This window comes from Saccoglossus kowalevskii, chromosome 21 (assembly GCF_978046115.1).
Source record: "Saccoglossus kowalevskii chromosome 21, keSacKowa6.1, whole genome shotgun sequence".
In the NCBI taxonomy this organism is placed as follows: domain Eukaryota; kingdom Metazoa; phylum Hemichordata; class Enteropneusta; family Harrimaniidae; genus Saccoglossus; species Saccoglossus kowalevskii.
This window is the reverse complement of record NC_140661.1, coordinates 24,966,147-24,978,586: the sequence shown is the minus strand read 5'-3', so window position 1 is coordinate 24,978,586 and position 12,440 is coordinate 24,966,147. Positions and strand designations below refer to the sequence as shown.

Below are 12,440 nucleotides of genomic sequence, written 5' to 3'. Positions count from 1 at the left end.
GACTCGGGTTCGATAACAAAATACCCAGCTCAGTGTTGCATGTAAAGTTAGAATGTTGTATTAACGCTGAACAAGCAAAAACACAATCGTGGTTATCGCTACTTGGATACAGTAATACACAGTAATGTGTCACGTAACGCAGTTATTTCTCAATAAAAGTCTCAATAAAAAGTAGAAAATACAATTACAAGTATTCTGTAATGTGCTATGAAAATGTATTACAATATACTACTCATTACGTTGTTACTATAATGACTAACAGGAATATCTATGCACAGTAATGTATAGTGCCACTAAGTGCTACAACCATATAGGCCAACACATCAGTCCAGAGTACTGAAGAGAATGTATGGCATACACAGTAATCCTAACTTACTCAATACAAATGGCTACCACATACACAATACAGTATTTACTAACTAGAAACACTGAATGCAGATAGATACTACGTAATAGGTACTAAGGCTATGAATGCCTGAGTATTCCCTCAGTACATAGAAGTATATACTAGTAACAACAGAGATCAGCACTCGGATACTAAATACAGGTAAAATAAAAGGAAAATACTTCAAAGTTACTATAATTGAAAAGATTACTAAATACAACAGTATGCATTAGCTTAACTGTAAAATACTAAGGCTATCGTAATGCAACGTATGCTCTCAAATAATACACAACCAAAGCGGTCATCTACAATACCGTAACAGTAGGGAAGTACAAATAATTCCCACACAATCACTGAAATAGTATATTCACAGGTTTATATAAACAGAAAATAGTTAACTATTCAATAATAAAATATTGTTTGAGTTCAACTACTGAATACTAAAGACATCCAAAATACAAAATGTTTTAAACATGCAAAGCAGACCAAAGTTCCAAATTATGCATGTAACACTACAAGTATCAACTATAACAATAAGATACCTCAGAAATAGTTTGGTTTAAGTGAATACCAAAATGACACAATTTAAGATAATTATTCAGTAATATCACTCACCAGAATGGTAGTCACAATATGTATGTATAGTAAAATACACAAATCCAGGTAAAGCACTCTGGACTAAATAAATGTATACGACACAAAATAATTATCGGTAAAGAAATATCATGCAAAATGCAAACTACACACTGGCTTACGCAATGCCAGATCAGGCGAATTACACTAAATGCAGACTAACGTTATAGAAAATAATAAGTTTGATCACAACGTAGGTCCGGGAAAGGCACAACAGTAAAATGTCACAGTCAATTTATGCACTTTCTACTTGATGCTGAATGTCACACGAATCAAAGTTTGGTAGATGTCTGGGACGGTAAACAAGTCAGTCCAACTGGATGACGACAACAGAAAGTCACGTGATACGAATGGCGGGAATTTCCACAACGAAGAACAGTCTTTACTTTAGTTGAAATCTCGACGGGACAACATAATTGGTCGAGTCGATCTACTGGAAACAGTTAATACTGGCGTACAGAACTCAAAATGTCAACGATTGTACTCACAGGAACCTGGATACTTGGTTCAACCACGGTTTCGTTCAACACAATGGCAACAGCAGACTGCAACCTCTGCGGTCGATCCACACAACCACAACTTTCGGAAAAGACTTCTGCCAGCCACTAAATTCCACGCAAACACGATTTCGCCTGTCCCAAGCGTTCCACGACATCCATAACCACTTTAGTTCAGCCTTTGGAAGGTATTCAGTCGATTTAACAGGAAAATCGACTTGCCCACACAGACAGAAACAATTCGAACATGACACACTAACCCGCCATGTTGACCGACACCTCGACGCACAGACTTAAGCATAAACAAAGTTATTCGCACACCATACTATAGATGGCGCTCTCACTATAGACCGCCACACACGGTGTAGATTATTTTGTTATATTTTAGACACCAGGCTTAGATATTCATATTTCCAATAAAAATATGTCATAATTTTGACTCGCCGTCGCGTCTACGCCATGTCATGTTTGAAGGTGTATTCAACTTGCTTTTAAACGCAGAATGACAGTGAGAGGTCCATGAACTTTACCCTAATTGTCGACAGGCTGTGCAGAGCAGAGTCACGTCGAATATATTGTAACAGTTACTGCATCGAACTGCAGAAATCGAACTGAAGAAATCGAACTGTATTAAGAATTATTAAATGCATCGATGTCTCAATCATCATTTTTTCATATGCAAATGAGCAGTTAGAGTGACCACCATCTTAGCCAATCAGAAACGTTCTCAAACCAATAGTTAATTTTTATTATCTGTGATTTTAGAATGCTGTCACACATGCTGTGACAATATTGACATTCGTATTACAAAATATCATTATTCAATCTTCCTTTTTATATGTATCTTTTAGATATTGGAGATGATAATGTATGGATAGGCCTGAACGATATCAAAACCAATATGGTGTTTGAATGGGTCGATGGCAGTGATGTGACTTATACCAATTGGTACACAGGAGAGCCATATGAGGAAGGCGGAGACCAGGACTGCGTTAACATTATACCGGCCGTAAGTAAAGTCAAAGAGACGTCGTATGAACTATTGTCCAAAACCTACTTTTACAAAATGAACTTGTATCTTGTTTGTTATACCTACAGTAAATTTGAAATTTAGTAAATAACGTTCAATTATTGTGAAATTTGGAAAGTTCGAAGACAACGATTATAGTTATTAATAATTTCATTCATTTCATTAGAAGATAACACACTGATCAAACTGGATTTTTACACTTTTCGCACACCACTCCATGTATCTGCGTACTGGAAATTATTTAATTGTTTGCAAATTCTTCGTAAATTGAAATACTTGCAAACTTGCACGAATTGTAAATAAACGCACACGGGTGAACTGTTATGATACTTTTGCTGTAGGCAACAATTTATGTACCTATGCGAAAGCGATACCGCTTGCTTGAATATCTCTATTCTAAAACATTTGTTGAGCATTTACTTAAAAATCTTTTATTTGCAACAATCTATAATGTTTTGAATTTTTAACGTAAAAAATGTTCTATCGTATATTTGAAATCAAAGATGGCTGCCAAATTATCAAATGGAATCACATGCACGTCATAAACTCTAATGCCTTTCAAATCGAACAACTTAATCGCAATAATTATTATAATCTCGCTTCATGTAGTGCCAGGTTGGTTTTAAGAAAAAACAAGTTACTTGACAACCGACCAATAATAATTTGTCTCGTTCCACCAAGTAAATAAGAAGTTCCAATTCACATTTCACATTCATTTGTATGATGTTATCACAAATTCACCTGACATCTCGACGTGTTTACTTAATTTGTATCGTAGAGACTGTATACAACAGTTTAGTTCAATTATTCGCACGACTGGTTTAATTGCATTAGTGACACAGTCGCGCAATTGACCTACAATGGAGGCATAAGCACTGTATTTATTTTAATCGCATTATTTATATTTATATTTATATTTTAGCGTTTCGTAACGGCATGGCATAATTCTACCCGTTGATTGTTTTAACAGGATGACCAGGCTGGACACTGGGTCGACGGAACATGTTCCGAAGATTACATGTCAGTATGCAAAAAATCTAAAGAGGTTCTTCCCCCAACATCACCAGGATATGAGAGTTGTCCTGTGGTAGGTATACAAGGCTACGTGATAGGTGTAATTTTCCGATGATATACGTTAACAACAGCTTAACTAGACAATTGTATAGTACATATAACCATGGCTTGATGTTAAAAATTGCGAGTTAAGATATTGGAAGTGAAATTGTCATTGTTATGGAGGTAATTATTTGAGCAAACAGCAACTGATTTTTCAAACAGGGATGGATACGATATGGATATTCTTGCTACAGATTCGAGACAACTTATAGAAATACTTATCCAACAATGTCTTGGAATGATGCTCAAGATCAATGTGAAAGTTGGGATGGATTCTTAGTCACAGTTAATGATAAGTACGTTGAAGCAGTGTATGTTTTGTCAAAAAAGACAAAATTCCATATATAAGCGGCTATAGTTATCACTATTTACCTTTCGATTTTTATAATAAAACATCTGTGTCATTAGTGCCAATTTGTAGCGACTATCGCCGAAATGTGCACACTGAAAGCATAGCATATACGCTACATACCAACGTTGTACATTAAATCTCTTGCAAGTGATTGTGTCCAGTCGGGGTTGTATCCGGGTCTCCAAAGGGCGCAATCTATTAAAATCCAGTTTTGTTAAGTGAAATTCAGGTATCAAGGTACGTCTTGCGTCATAATAGTCCACGGTCTCAATCACCTGGCCGATCTCAATGAAATAGCGACTACTCGACCCTCAATTTACAAATGTGACATTAGTCTTGAGTAGGGTAACTTTGCCCAGGCAATTGTGACTAAAACTTTATTTAAACAAAACAAAAATGTGCAGCTATTGTTTTTTTACGATGAATGAATAACAAGTTAAAAAGCACCCTGATATATATATATTTGGTTTTCGCAGTTTAGAACAGTCATTCTTAACAAGCCAACTAAGTACGTTTCCTGACGACCACTATTACTGGATTGGTTTGACAGACTTGAGCACCCCTGGTGAATATCACTGGGTGGATGGCGAAAAAGTAACATACACAAACTGGGGTAATAATCAACCAGGTATGGACACTTGTACACCATGTAATATGTTATCAAACCATGAAAGATTTCAAGTAACGTAAACTACTACCCACTATGTCCTTAAACCTACCATAGTATATATCTGTGTGCGTTCTCCATTCACAGATACTCGCACGGGTGATTGCGTTGGCATGGCTGGTAATGGCTTGTGGTACGGATTGCCATGTGAAGATGGAATGTACTATATATGTGAAAGCTGGGTAGAGGGGTACACACCGCCTCCACCATACACCGGTGAACCTACCGATCCAAATGATTATGCATGTGCTGATGGATGGATAGGATACGGAGATCATTGCTTCTTGGTAAGGATAATTGCCTAAGAAATAAATCCATAATACAGTTCTCTCAAAATTACAGAAGAATTACTATTGTTCACATGCTGCTTTTCCATATGGGCTGTAATCTATCGGGTGTGATACACCCGGGCATTGAAGTTATTATTTAAGACGTAGTAAGGCGCTGCGTCTGTATCTACGAGTTAAATTCAGTTCGTGTTTTGATATGATTATAATGTTTCTGTCATTTATATTTCCAATCTTCAATTTGCAGGCTGTTTCTAAACCTGGATCATATGATCGTAAAACATGGGATGAAGCATATTCATCGTGTATCTCAATGGGAGCAGACCTTGCAAGTTTTCACAGCGCTGACGAAGAAGAATATATCATCGAAAACTCTGGAATTGAGTAAGAAATTGAAAGACCCTTCACCACCCCCACCCCTAAATCACAAATTACGACAGTTCATTTGCAATTGTAGAAAGTTGTAATAACTATTTGTTAATATGTTTCAGACCGAATTTGGGAACTTACTGTTGTTTACATAATAAATTATTTCTATGTTTCTAATGCTGCAAAGCTGCTCGTGTTCAATTCAAATGCCCGCACTAATTCTACACTAAGGTAATATTTATGGTATATATTTATATGTTTTACAGTAATTATTTCGATGGGTTTTGGATTGGTCTGAATGACCGTGGCATGGAATCAGGTAAGAGTATAATCTATAATTAAACTTCATGTTATAATGTTAATAAATTGTGTGATCCACCACACCATGATTTGTATAAACCTATTAATAATCATTTTATATTTATATAGGCTTTGTATGGAGTGACAGTTCCCCCGTTGATTATGTGAATTGGAAAGATGGCGAACCTAATAATTACGACAGCGAGGACTGTGTTGAGATGTACTTCTCAGAGAACAGCGGCTGGAACGATTTACATTGTGACCAAAAACGAAATTGGGTCTGCAAAATATTAAAGGGTGTGTTACTTTCATTATTCATCGTGGTGGGCAGTATGGCAAATAAGTAATGATAATATACAATGTCGTATCGAATATATTTGAAAGTACACACGGTTAGAACTTACGTATTTATGTGAGCAGCATGTATAATGTAAATCGTTAGGTTTATTTTCAAATTAAAGGTAATTTCACTGTTTTATTAGATTCATCTCCGTCAACTACGTCACCTCAACCGAATGAAACTCGACCACCACCTCCAACGGGCAGTAAGTAAATCTGTCGATTTATACATCACTGACACATGACATATTTGGCTTGATATGAGATGATAATGACAATGATATAATATTGTTTACATATATATTATTATAATGTGGTATAAGATTGTACATATTCATATGTTTGCAGAATAATTGCATGGTACGACAAATAACATTTACCTGAACACCATCAATATGTATTGTTGTTTTATTATATAGTGATATCTTTATGTGAAAATAGCGATTGGGCTTGGAGGCATGGGTACTGTTATTACTTCAGTGAACTCACCGAATCGAGTATGAAAAGTTGGGAGGAAGCAAGAGCGTATTGTAGAGAACAGGCTGGAGAACTTGTGTCAATTCACAGCGTTAATGAGCAACGTTTCATACATGACACGGTGAGTGTTACCAAGTGTCCTTCTGCAGTGAATGGATGTTAACATATATTGTGTTCAAGACATTTCGTTAAAATGTCTCTGGTTAGCTACTGCAGTTGCATCTAACATTGAACACAATATGTTGTGTACTTTTAGATTAAAGCGTTGACATCTGTATGGATTGGACTACGGGAGTACCAAGCTCACTCAACTTACAGGTAACTTAATATGTAACCTAATTTTAACTACGAATGCTATGTAATATATAGGACAATTTGTGCGGACATAGTATAATATTTTCACATGACTTCCAGTCATCGCTACAGTAAATGATCAGAACCATCACACTTATTAGTTGGTTTGTGGTTTGCTCATGTTATTCAGGTGGTCGGACAACTCACCAGTGGATTACGTCAATTGGGCATATGGGGAACCAAATGATCATAATGGCGAGGAGAAGTGCGTCGAGTGTCGAAGCTCAGGTAAGATTGTAAGAATATTTATTTTCAAATATATGGCTCTAATCTTGTACGACATAAATATACATATGTGTGTATATATGATTATTCTTGAGATGCTGCTTGGAATGACATGAACTGTGGTGACCGCATGCACTATGTCTGTAAGAAGGTGGAGGGAGCCGCAGAGCCACCGACACTTGAGCCCACTCCAGCGCCAGAAGGCTACTGCCCCGAGGGTTACTTGGAGCACAATGACAAATGTTACGGACTGTATGGTGATGACAAGAGTGATAATGTCGATTGGTATGAGGCCAGGGACAACTGTCGTACACTTTCCAACGGTGCAGACTTGGCTACGATCCATAGTGCGGAATTACAAGGTGATGACACGTTATTTGCCGACACTGTTTTCTATTTGGATGAAGTCAGATTCTCAGTACAATCTATAATTTCGTGTGCAAATGTGCATCAGTCAGTCTGTTTATATGTATGTGGGGTTGTAATTATATGTTTTAATTACTCGCAGCATATTTAACCAGCAATCTTCGCGATATTGACTATTCCATGTGGATAGGATTGAGCGACACAACACAAGAAGGCAAGTATCGTTGGACAGATGGCTCTGCTGTGGATTTCTTTTACTGGGCACCTGGCGAACCAAACGGCGAGTATTCGGTGTGTGTATTCAAATGTTGTAATTTAATGTTTATATAATTAGTCTATACAGTCATCATATAGTGTTAAATACAGGGGACGACAATAAATTCCATTGCAATCAGTTTTAAACTCTTTGTCCTGTTTTCTTATAGGAAAACTGTGTTGAGATGCATTTCATGTCCTATGGTGGTCTATGGAATGACGCCAGTTGCACCAGTCTAGCTGGATACATATGCCAAACTCCTAGAGGTATATAGCGGAATTATTACGACAGTTATACATAAAGATAGTAAAGAAATATTATCAATATAAAATATGTATTCATTGACTTTGTTCCAGATTACAGCAATCCAGCACCTGACCCGACAACAAGTCCTTGTATCCCGGATTACGTTCCTTATTACAATGGTTGTTATAAGGTCTTGACCGCGCAATATACTTTTGGAAACGCCAGAGACATGTGTCTAAAAGATGGCGCTGACCTAGCGAGTATTGAAGACGTTTATGAGAATGCCTATGTCAATATGTACACTCATCAGTATAATCTACAACTGTGGATTGGATTGATGGATCACAAGGTTTGTAGACACAATTCGTGTTGTTACTGAACCATGTCGGCTAAGAACAACACGACAGTGCGAGGTAACTTACTTTGTGGTAACTTACACGCACCAAAGGTACTGCTGTGTGTGTGTAGTGGCACGTGCAGTTACTCATGTAATATGCATACAATTTAGAAAACGTCGACGTTGAAATCAGACATGGCTGCAAACAAAAAACTGAAAGACTTGATATCGTGTATTCCGCACGTCTCCAAATTCTTACGGTATATGGAATGCACATGCTATAATGCCTTCGGTTGTAGATTTATAATCCAAAGAGGTTAAATGTAGTAATTGCCGTATTGTTAATGTATAGTATTAGAACAAAACTCATCACTAACAGTTCTGTTGAAATTATTTTCACTAGGAAACTGAATCGGCATTATAGTATACTCTGTCATATCCGTCATACAAGCAATGTTCTTCTATATTTAAATATAATTAGCTAAGTTACAATAACAAATAATGGATCATTTTTTTTAGATCTTTGGCCATAAATAGCATGATATTGTTTTATTGTGTGCAATCATGGACATACAGTCTAATGGTAAAATGAAACAGCATTCTTTTGTGCCTTACAGTACTGTTTTAGGGAACATTGGCTGAACATACTGACAATACTCAGTTGCCTTCTGAAATCAGTTAAAAGTTAATGCTAATCGTGTAACGTAATAATTATATTTTTTTTCAATATTATTTAGGAAGAGGGCGTTTATGAATGGACAGATGGTACACCAATTGTATTCACTAACTGGGGAGATGGAGAACCAAGTAGAGAGGACGGAGGGGGTTGCGTACGGGTTGAGATAGGAGGACGATGGACAGACACTCAATGTGAATCAGATGCAGGAGCATTATGTAAATACTGGATTGGTAAGTGCTCTTTCTAAAGAGATCGAAATGCTTGCATGTAGTTTTCAAAAGAATATTGCTTTTTGGCAATATATGTACGAAGTTTAAAATTGCTTTGTAAAGACGAATCAAATTGTTGGATAGGGACGTTTGAAATGAACAATTTTAGTATACTTGTCCTCGACATTGTCAACTAAGCTTATTCTTTCTTTTTTCGAAAAAAAACACGAATTGATTAGAAAAATTGTCACATTTGACTCAAGTGGAATGAATAGATTCGTTGATGACGTCTTGTGTTCGACTTGTACGTGCATGTTCTAGTGTCCTATTTTCATAAGCTGTTTTATATCTATAAGTAGTGTTCGTAGTCCTGTATTATATTCGGTTAGAGGCAGTTTATTCAATTCGGGGAACAAAAGCAGGTCTACTCGTGACAGACATACATGCAAAAATAGTTTTATATTAGTGAGAATGATGATATTATGACCAATGTGACATAAAACCAATAAAACATAATAAATCTGACGTGTTATTTCGATTTAATGACAGGACCACAACCCACCACCCCACAACCCAGTGAAGGAAAGTGTCCAACTAACAACTCCTGGGTGGAACACGGAAATTATTGTTACAATTTCAATGGCATTGGAGAGAGGAAAAGCTGGCCTGAAGCCGAGTTTGAGTGTGGGGTGCTCGGTGGATATTTAGTGGTGATTGAAAGTCAAGAGGAGAATGACTATGTTCAAAACGTCATTAAAGAGAATGGAAACAACATTTGGATTGGCCTAGTCCGTATAGCAACAGGTACAGTTTTTTTTATTATGTCAGAGTATGTAACGTTGAATCGTTGGTGGATTCATTCTTCAAGAAACGAATGATGACTTGTTTTTTGCACGATGTAACATATAAAGAGATCATAATACGTAAACGTGTTCGCAATCAGTCTTTAGAAATCACTTGTCCGATGTGAATCAATACACTGCATGTTGAGTTACATGATGTTTTGTTCTTTTTATCGAGAGTCGTTTCAAGATGACCGATTGGCGGTCATTTTGTTTGTTCACTGTGTCTTTATCAGTTTTGTTAGTGTGTAATGACCAAATATGTTCAAATTTGACACACAGACACTGTATCAACGTTACTGTTTCAATCATTTACTTAGGCATATTCTTAATGACTTATAATGACGCAGGATTCTAAAGAGCTTAAGATATTAACAAGAACCATATCATTACTTGTTCTAGGTGGCTTTGTATGGATTGATGGAAGTCCGTTGTCTTATACCAGTTGGGCTGAAGATGAACCGAATTCCTATACTTCAGAAGAAAACTGCGTAGAGATGTACTTTAGTTCCGGTGATTGGAATGACGTTGATTGTTATCTCGATTATGGCCTGGGTTATGTGTGCAAAACGGAAAAAGGTAATATATTCGTTGTTTACGCTGGTCGTATATGTTTTGTGGTGAAATTCTTAGCATTTTCACATAGTACGTGATGTCAAGAACCCCTTAATAACCTGAATATAATCTACCTTCCCCTGTTTGTTTAAAGAAAAATGATTGTTGCCAAATTGCCCATATTACACATACAATTGCTTACCACGCAATATTTGAGAGGGTGTTGTGAATTAATATACTGGTAAACTGCCGTTATAGTGTTTTAAATGTTGTAGTTATGCCCAGCGGAACGTGGATAGAGTCGACATCTTGTATGTGAAATTAGAGTCCCAACAATTATCTAACCTACTCCTCAATATGTTTATATCGTTTATCTAAAATTCGTTTGCCATTGAATATCCACATTCTTAATATTGTCAACATGTTTTGATATCACTACAGTTAGTCAAGATATTTGTACATTTTGTCAACAGACACAAGTGGAACGGACACAGAGGACGGGTCATCAGGTAATCCAGTTATAAGTTTCCTATATTGTTTATTTCGTTTTAGTGAAAACTATACAGCCTCTTCCACTGCTAAAATAAAAATAGATTTAACATACAACGAGTATTGATACATCGAGTGGTGGGGCAAATTTGCAGCCCCATTTCGGTGTTCTGAGGTAAATTAGTTCCTAGTTTATTTTTTGTAGCAGCTACGTTGGTATATGTAAAATCGTTTTAATCGACATCAATTTGAAAAAGTACAGACACCAATTATGTTTTGAGGAACGACAAATATCCATTTATATAAGTCGGAAAAAATAATATTGTAATGTTCTTCTCTTCATTGTGCTTTATGTCTGTATCGCAAACTATTATTTCGCCGAGTTTAGTTTACAACAGGGTGTATAATCTATATCAATGACGAAATATGGGTAATATTATGTTATATATTTATATACATGTATAAACGTACTTTCGTTTTAGGTGATCTAAGTGGCGGTGCTATTTTCGGCATCGTATTGGCGAGTTTAATTGTAGTCCTTCTCTTGCTGGTCTTGGGATACATTATGTACACTCGTCATCGCAAACCAATGGGAGGACCTATCATAAAGACTGCCGGATTCGATAACGCTGCCTATGGAATGTCGAGTTACGAGTCTACGCGCAGTGGCGTGGAACATATATCGGAAACTTAGACTCATTTTATTTACTATATATGTGATTTTTGATATTAAGCAAAACGAACTGGTTAATTCACCAAACAGCTTGAATAATTTAACAGACATATCTGTTTCAATGCATGTTCTGTTTTCAAAACGACAATCTAGCATTGCACTATATAGTTGTCAGCGACATGCACGTGCATGATCAAATACGACGATTATTTGTTTCAAATTCCGATGTAAATTTGTAAATATGTATATAATGAGATAATATCAAAAAGAAGCTACATTAAATGCACCTACTACTACACCGTGCCACCTAGTTACTTGCGTACTGGGCACGAGACTCAGAACTGTACATCTGTGGCATACCATTCAATTCATACAATTGGTACAATTTAATATTCCATTTGTTCCTAATGTCTTTGGTAAGTGTCTGAAACCGATTATATTTTCGGCACAAGCATTTTAGGTTCTGTATTCTGCGCGGGATACATGTTTATGTTGTTGAAATACTTTTTTTAGTGGAGGGGTTGAAAGTAATCTTTTTTGAAGGACTGTGTTTAAATAAAAGCATAAGTTACGGTCGACGCAGGGATTACTAAGCAGATACCTCTAACCTGTACTTGTATCCAGTCACAGTAGTGAGTTAAGGTCATTTAAGGTCATTAGTCATTTTAATTAATGGTAAACTTTTAGACATGTTAATTTAGTCTGTGCAATTAATAATTAGTAAAGGTGAAGGGAGTTTGTTGTGATGTACTGTTTA

The 12,440-nt window shown here is 36.4% G+C and overlaps 1 protein-coding gene across 1 annotated transcript in view; it reads left to right on the top strand.

The window, feature by feature from the left end:
• LOC146729817 (macrophage mannose receptor 1-like) overlaps positions 1 to 11,704 on the top strand; it is a 12,131-nt gene extending 427 nt beyond the window's left edge. Inside the window, exons 2-21 of the mRNA XM_085495099.1 lie at positions 2,367 to 2,524; positions 3,516 to 3,632; positions 3,824 to 3,972; positions 4,490 to 4,641; positions 4,768 to 4,967; positions 5,215 to 5,351; positions 5,603 to 5,655; positions 5,766 to 5,933; positions 6,119 to 6,181; positions 6,395 to 6,573; positions 6,709 to 6,770; positions 6,937 to 7,034; positions 7,127 to 7,393; positions 7,540 to 7,688; positions 7,823 to 7,919; positions 8,010 to 8,248; positions 8,974 to 9,145; positions 9,674 to 9,928; positions 10,369 to 10,545; positions 11,493 to 11,704. Coding sequence (XP_085351225.1) covers positions 2,367 to 2,524; positions 3,516 to 3,632; positions 3,824 to 3,972; positions 4,490 to 4,641; positions 4,768 to 4,967; positions 5,215 to 5,351; positions 5,603 to 5,655; positions 5,766 to 5,933; positions 6,119 to 6,181; positions 6,395 to 6,573; positions 6,709 to 6,770; positions 6,937 to 7,034; positions 7,127 to 7,393; positions 7,540 to 7,688; positions 7,823 to 7,919; positions 8,010 to 8,248; positions 8,974 to 9,145; positions 9,674 to 9,928; positions 10,369 to 10,545; positions 11,493 to 11,704 — 3,104 coding nt within the window. The remainder of the gene's footprint in view (positions 1 to 2,366; positions 2,525 to 3,515; positions 3,633 to 3,823; positions 3,973 to 4,489; positions 4,642 to 4,767; positions 4,968 to 5,214; positions 5,352 to 5,602; positions 5,656 to 5,765; positions 5,934 to 6,118; positions 6,182 to 6,394; positions 6,574 to 6,708; positions 6,771 to 6,936; positions 7,035 to 7,126; positions 7,394 to 7,539; positions 7,689 to 7,822; positions 7,920 to 8,009; positions 8,249 to 8,973; positions 9,146 to 9,673; positions 9,929 to 10,368; positions 10,546 to 11,492) is intronic.
• The last annotated feature ends 736 nt before the right edge of the window (positions 11,705 to 12,440 follow it).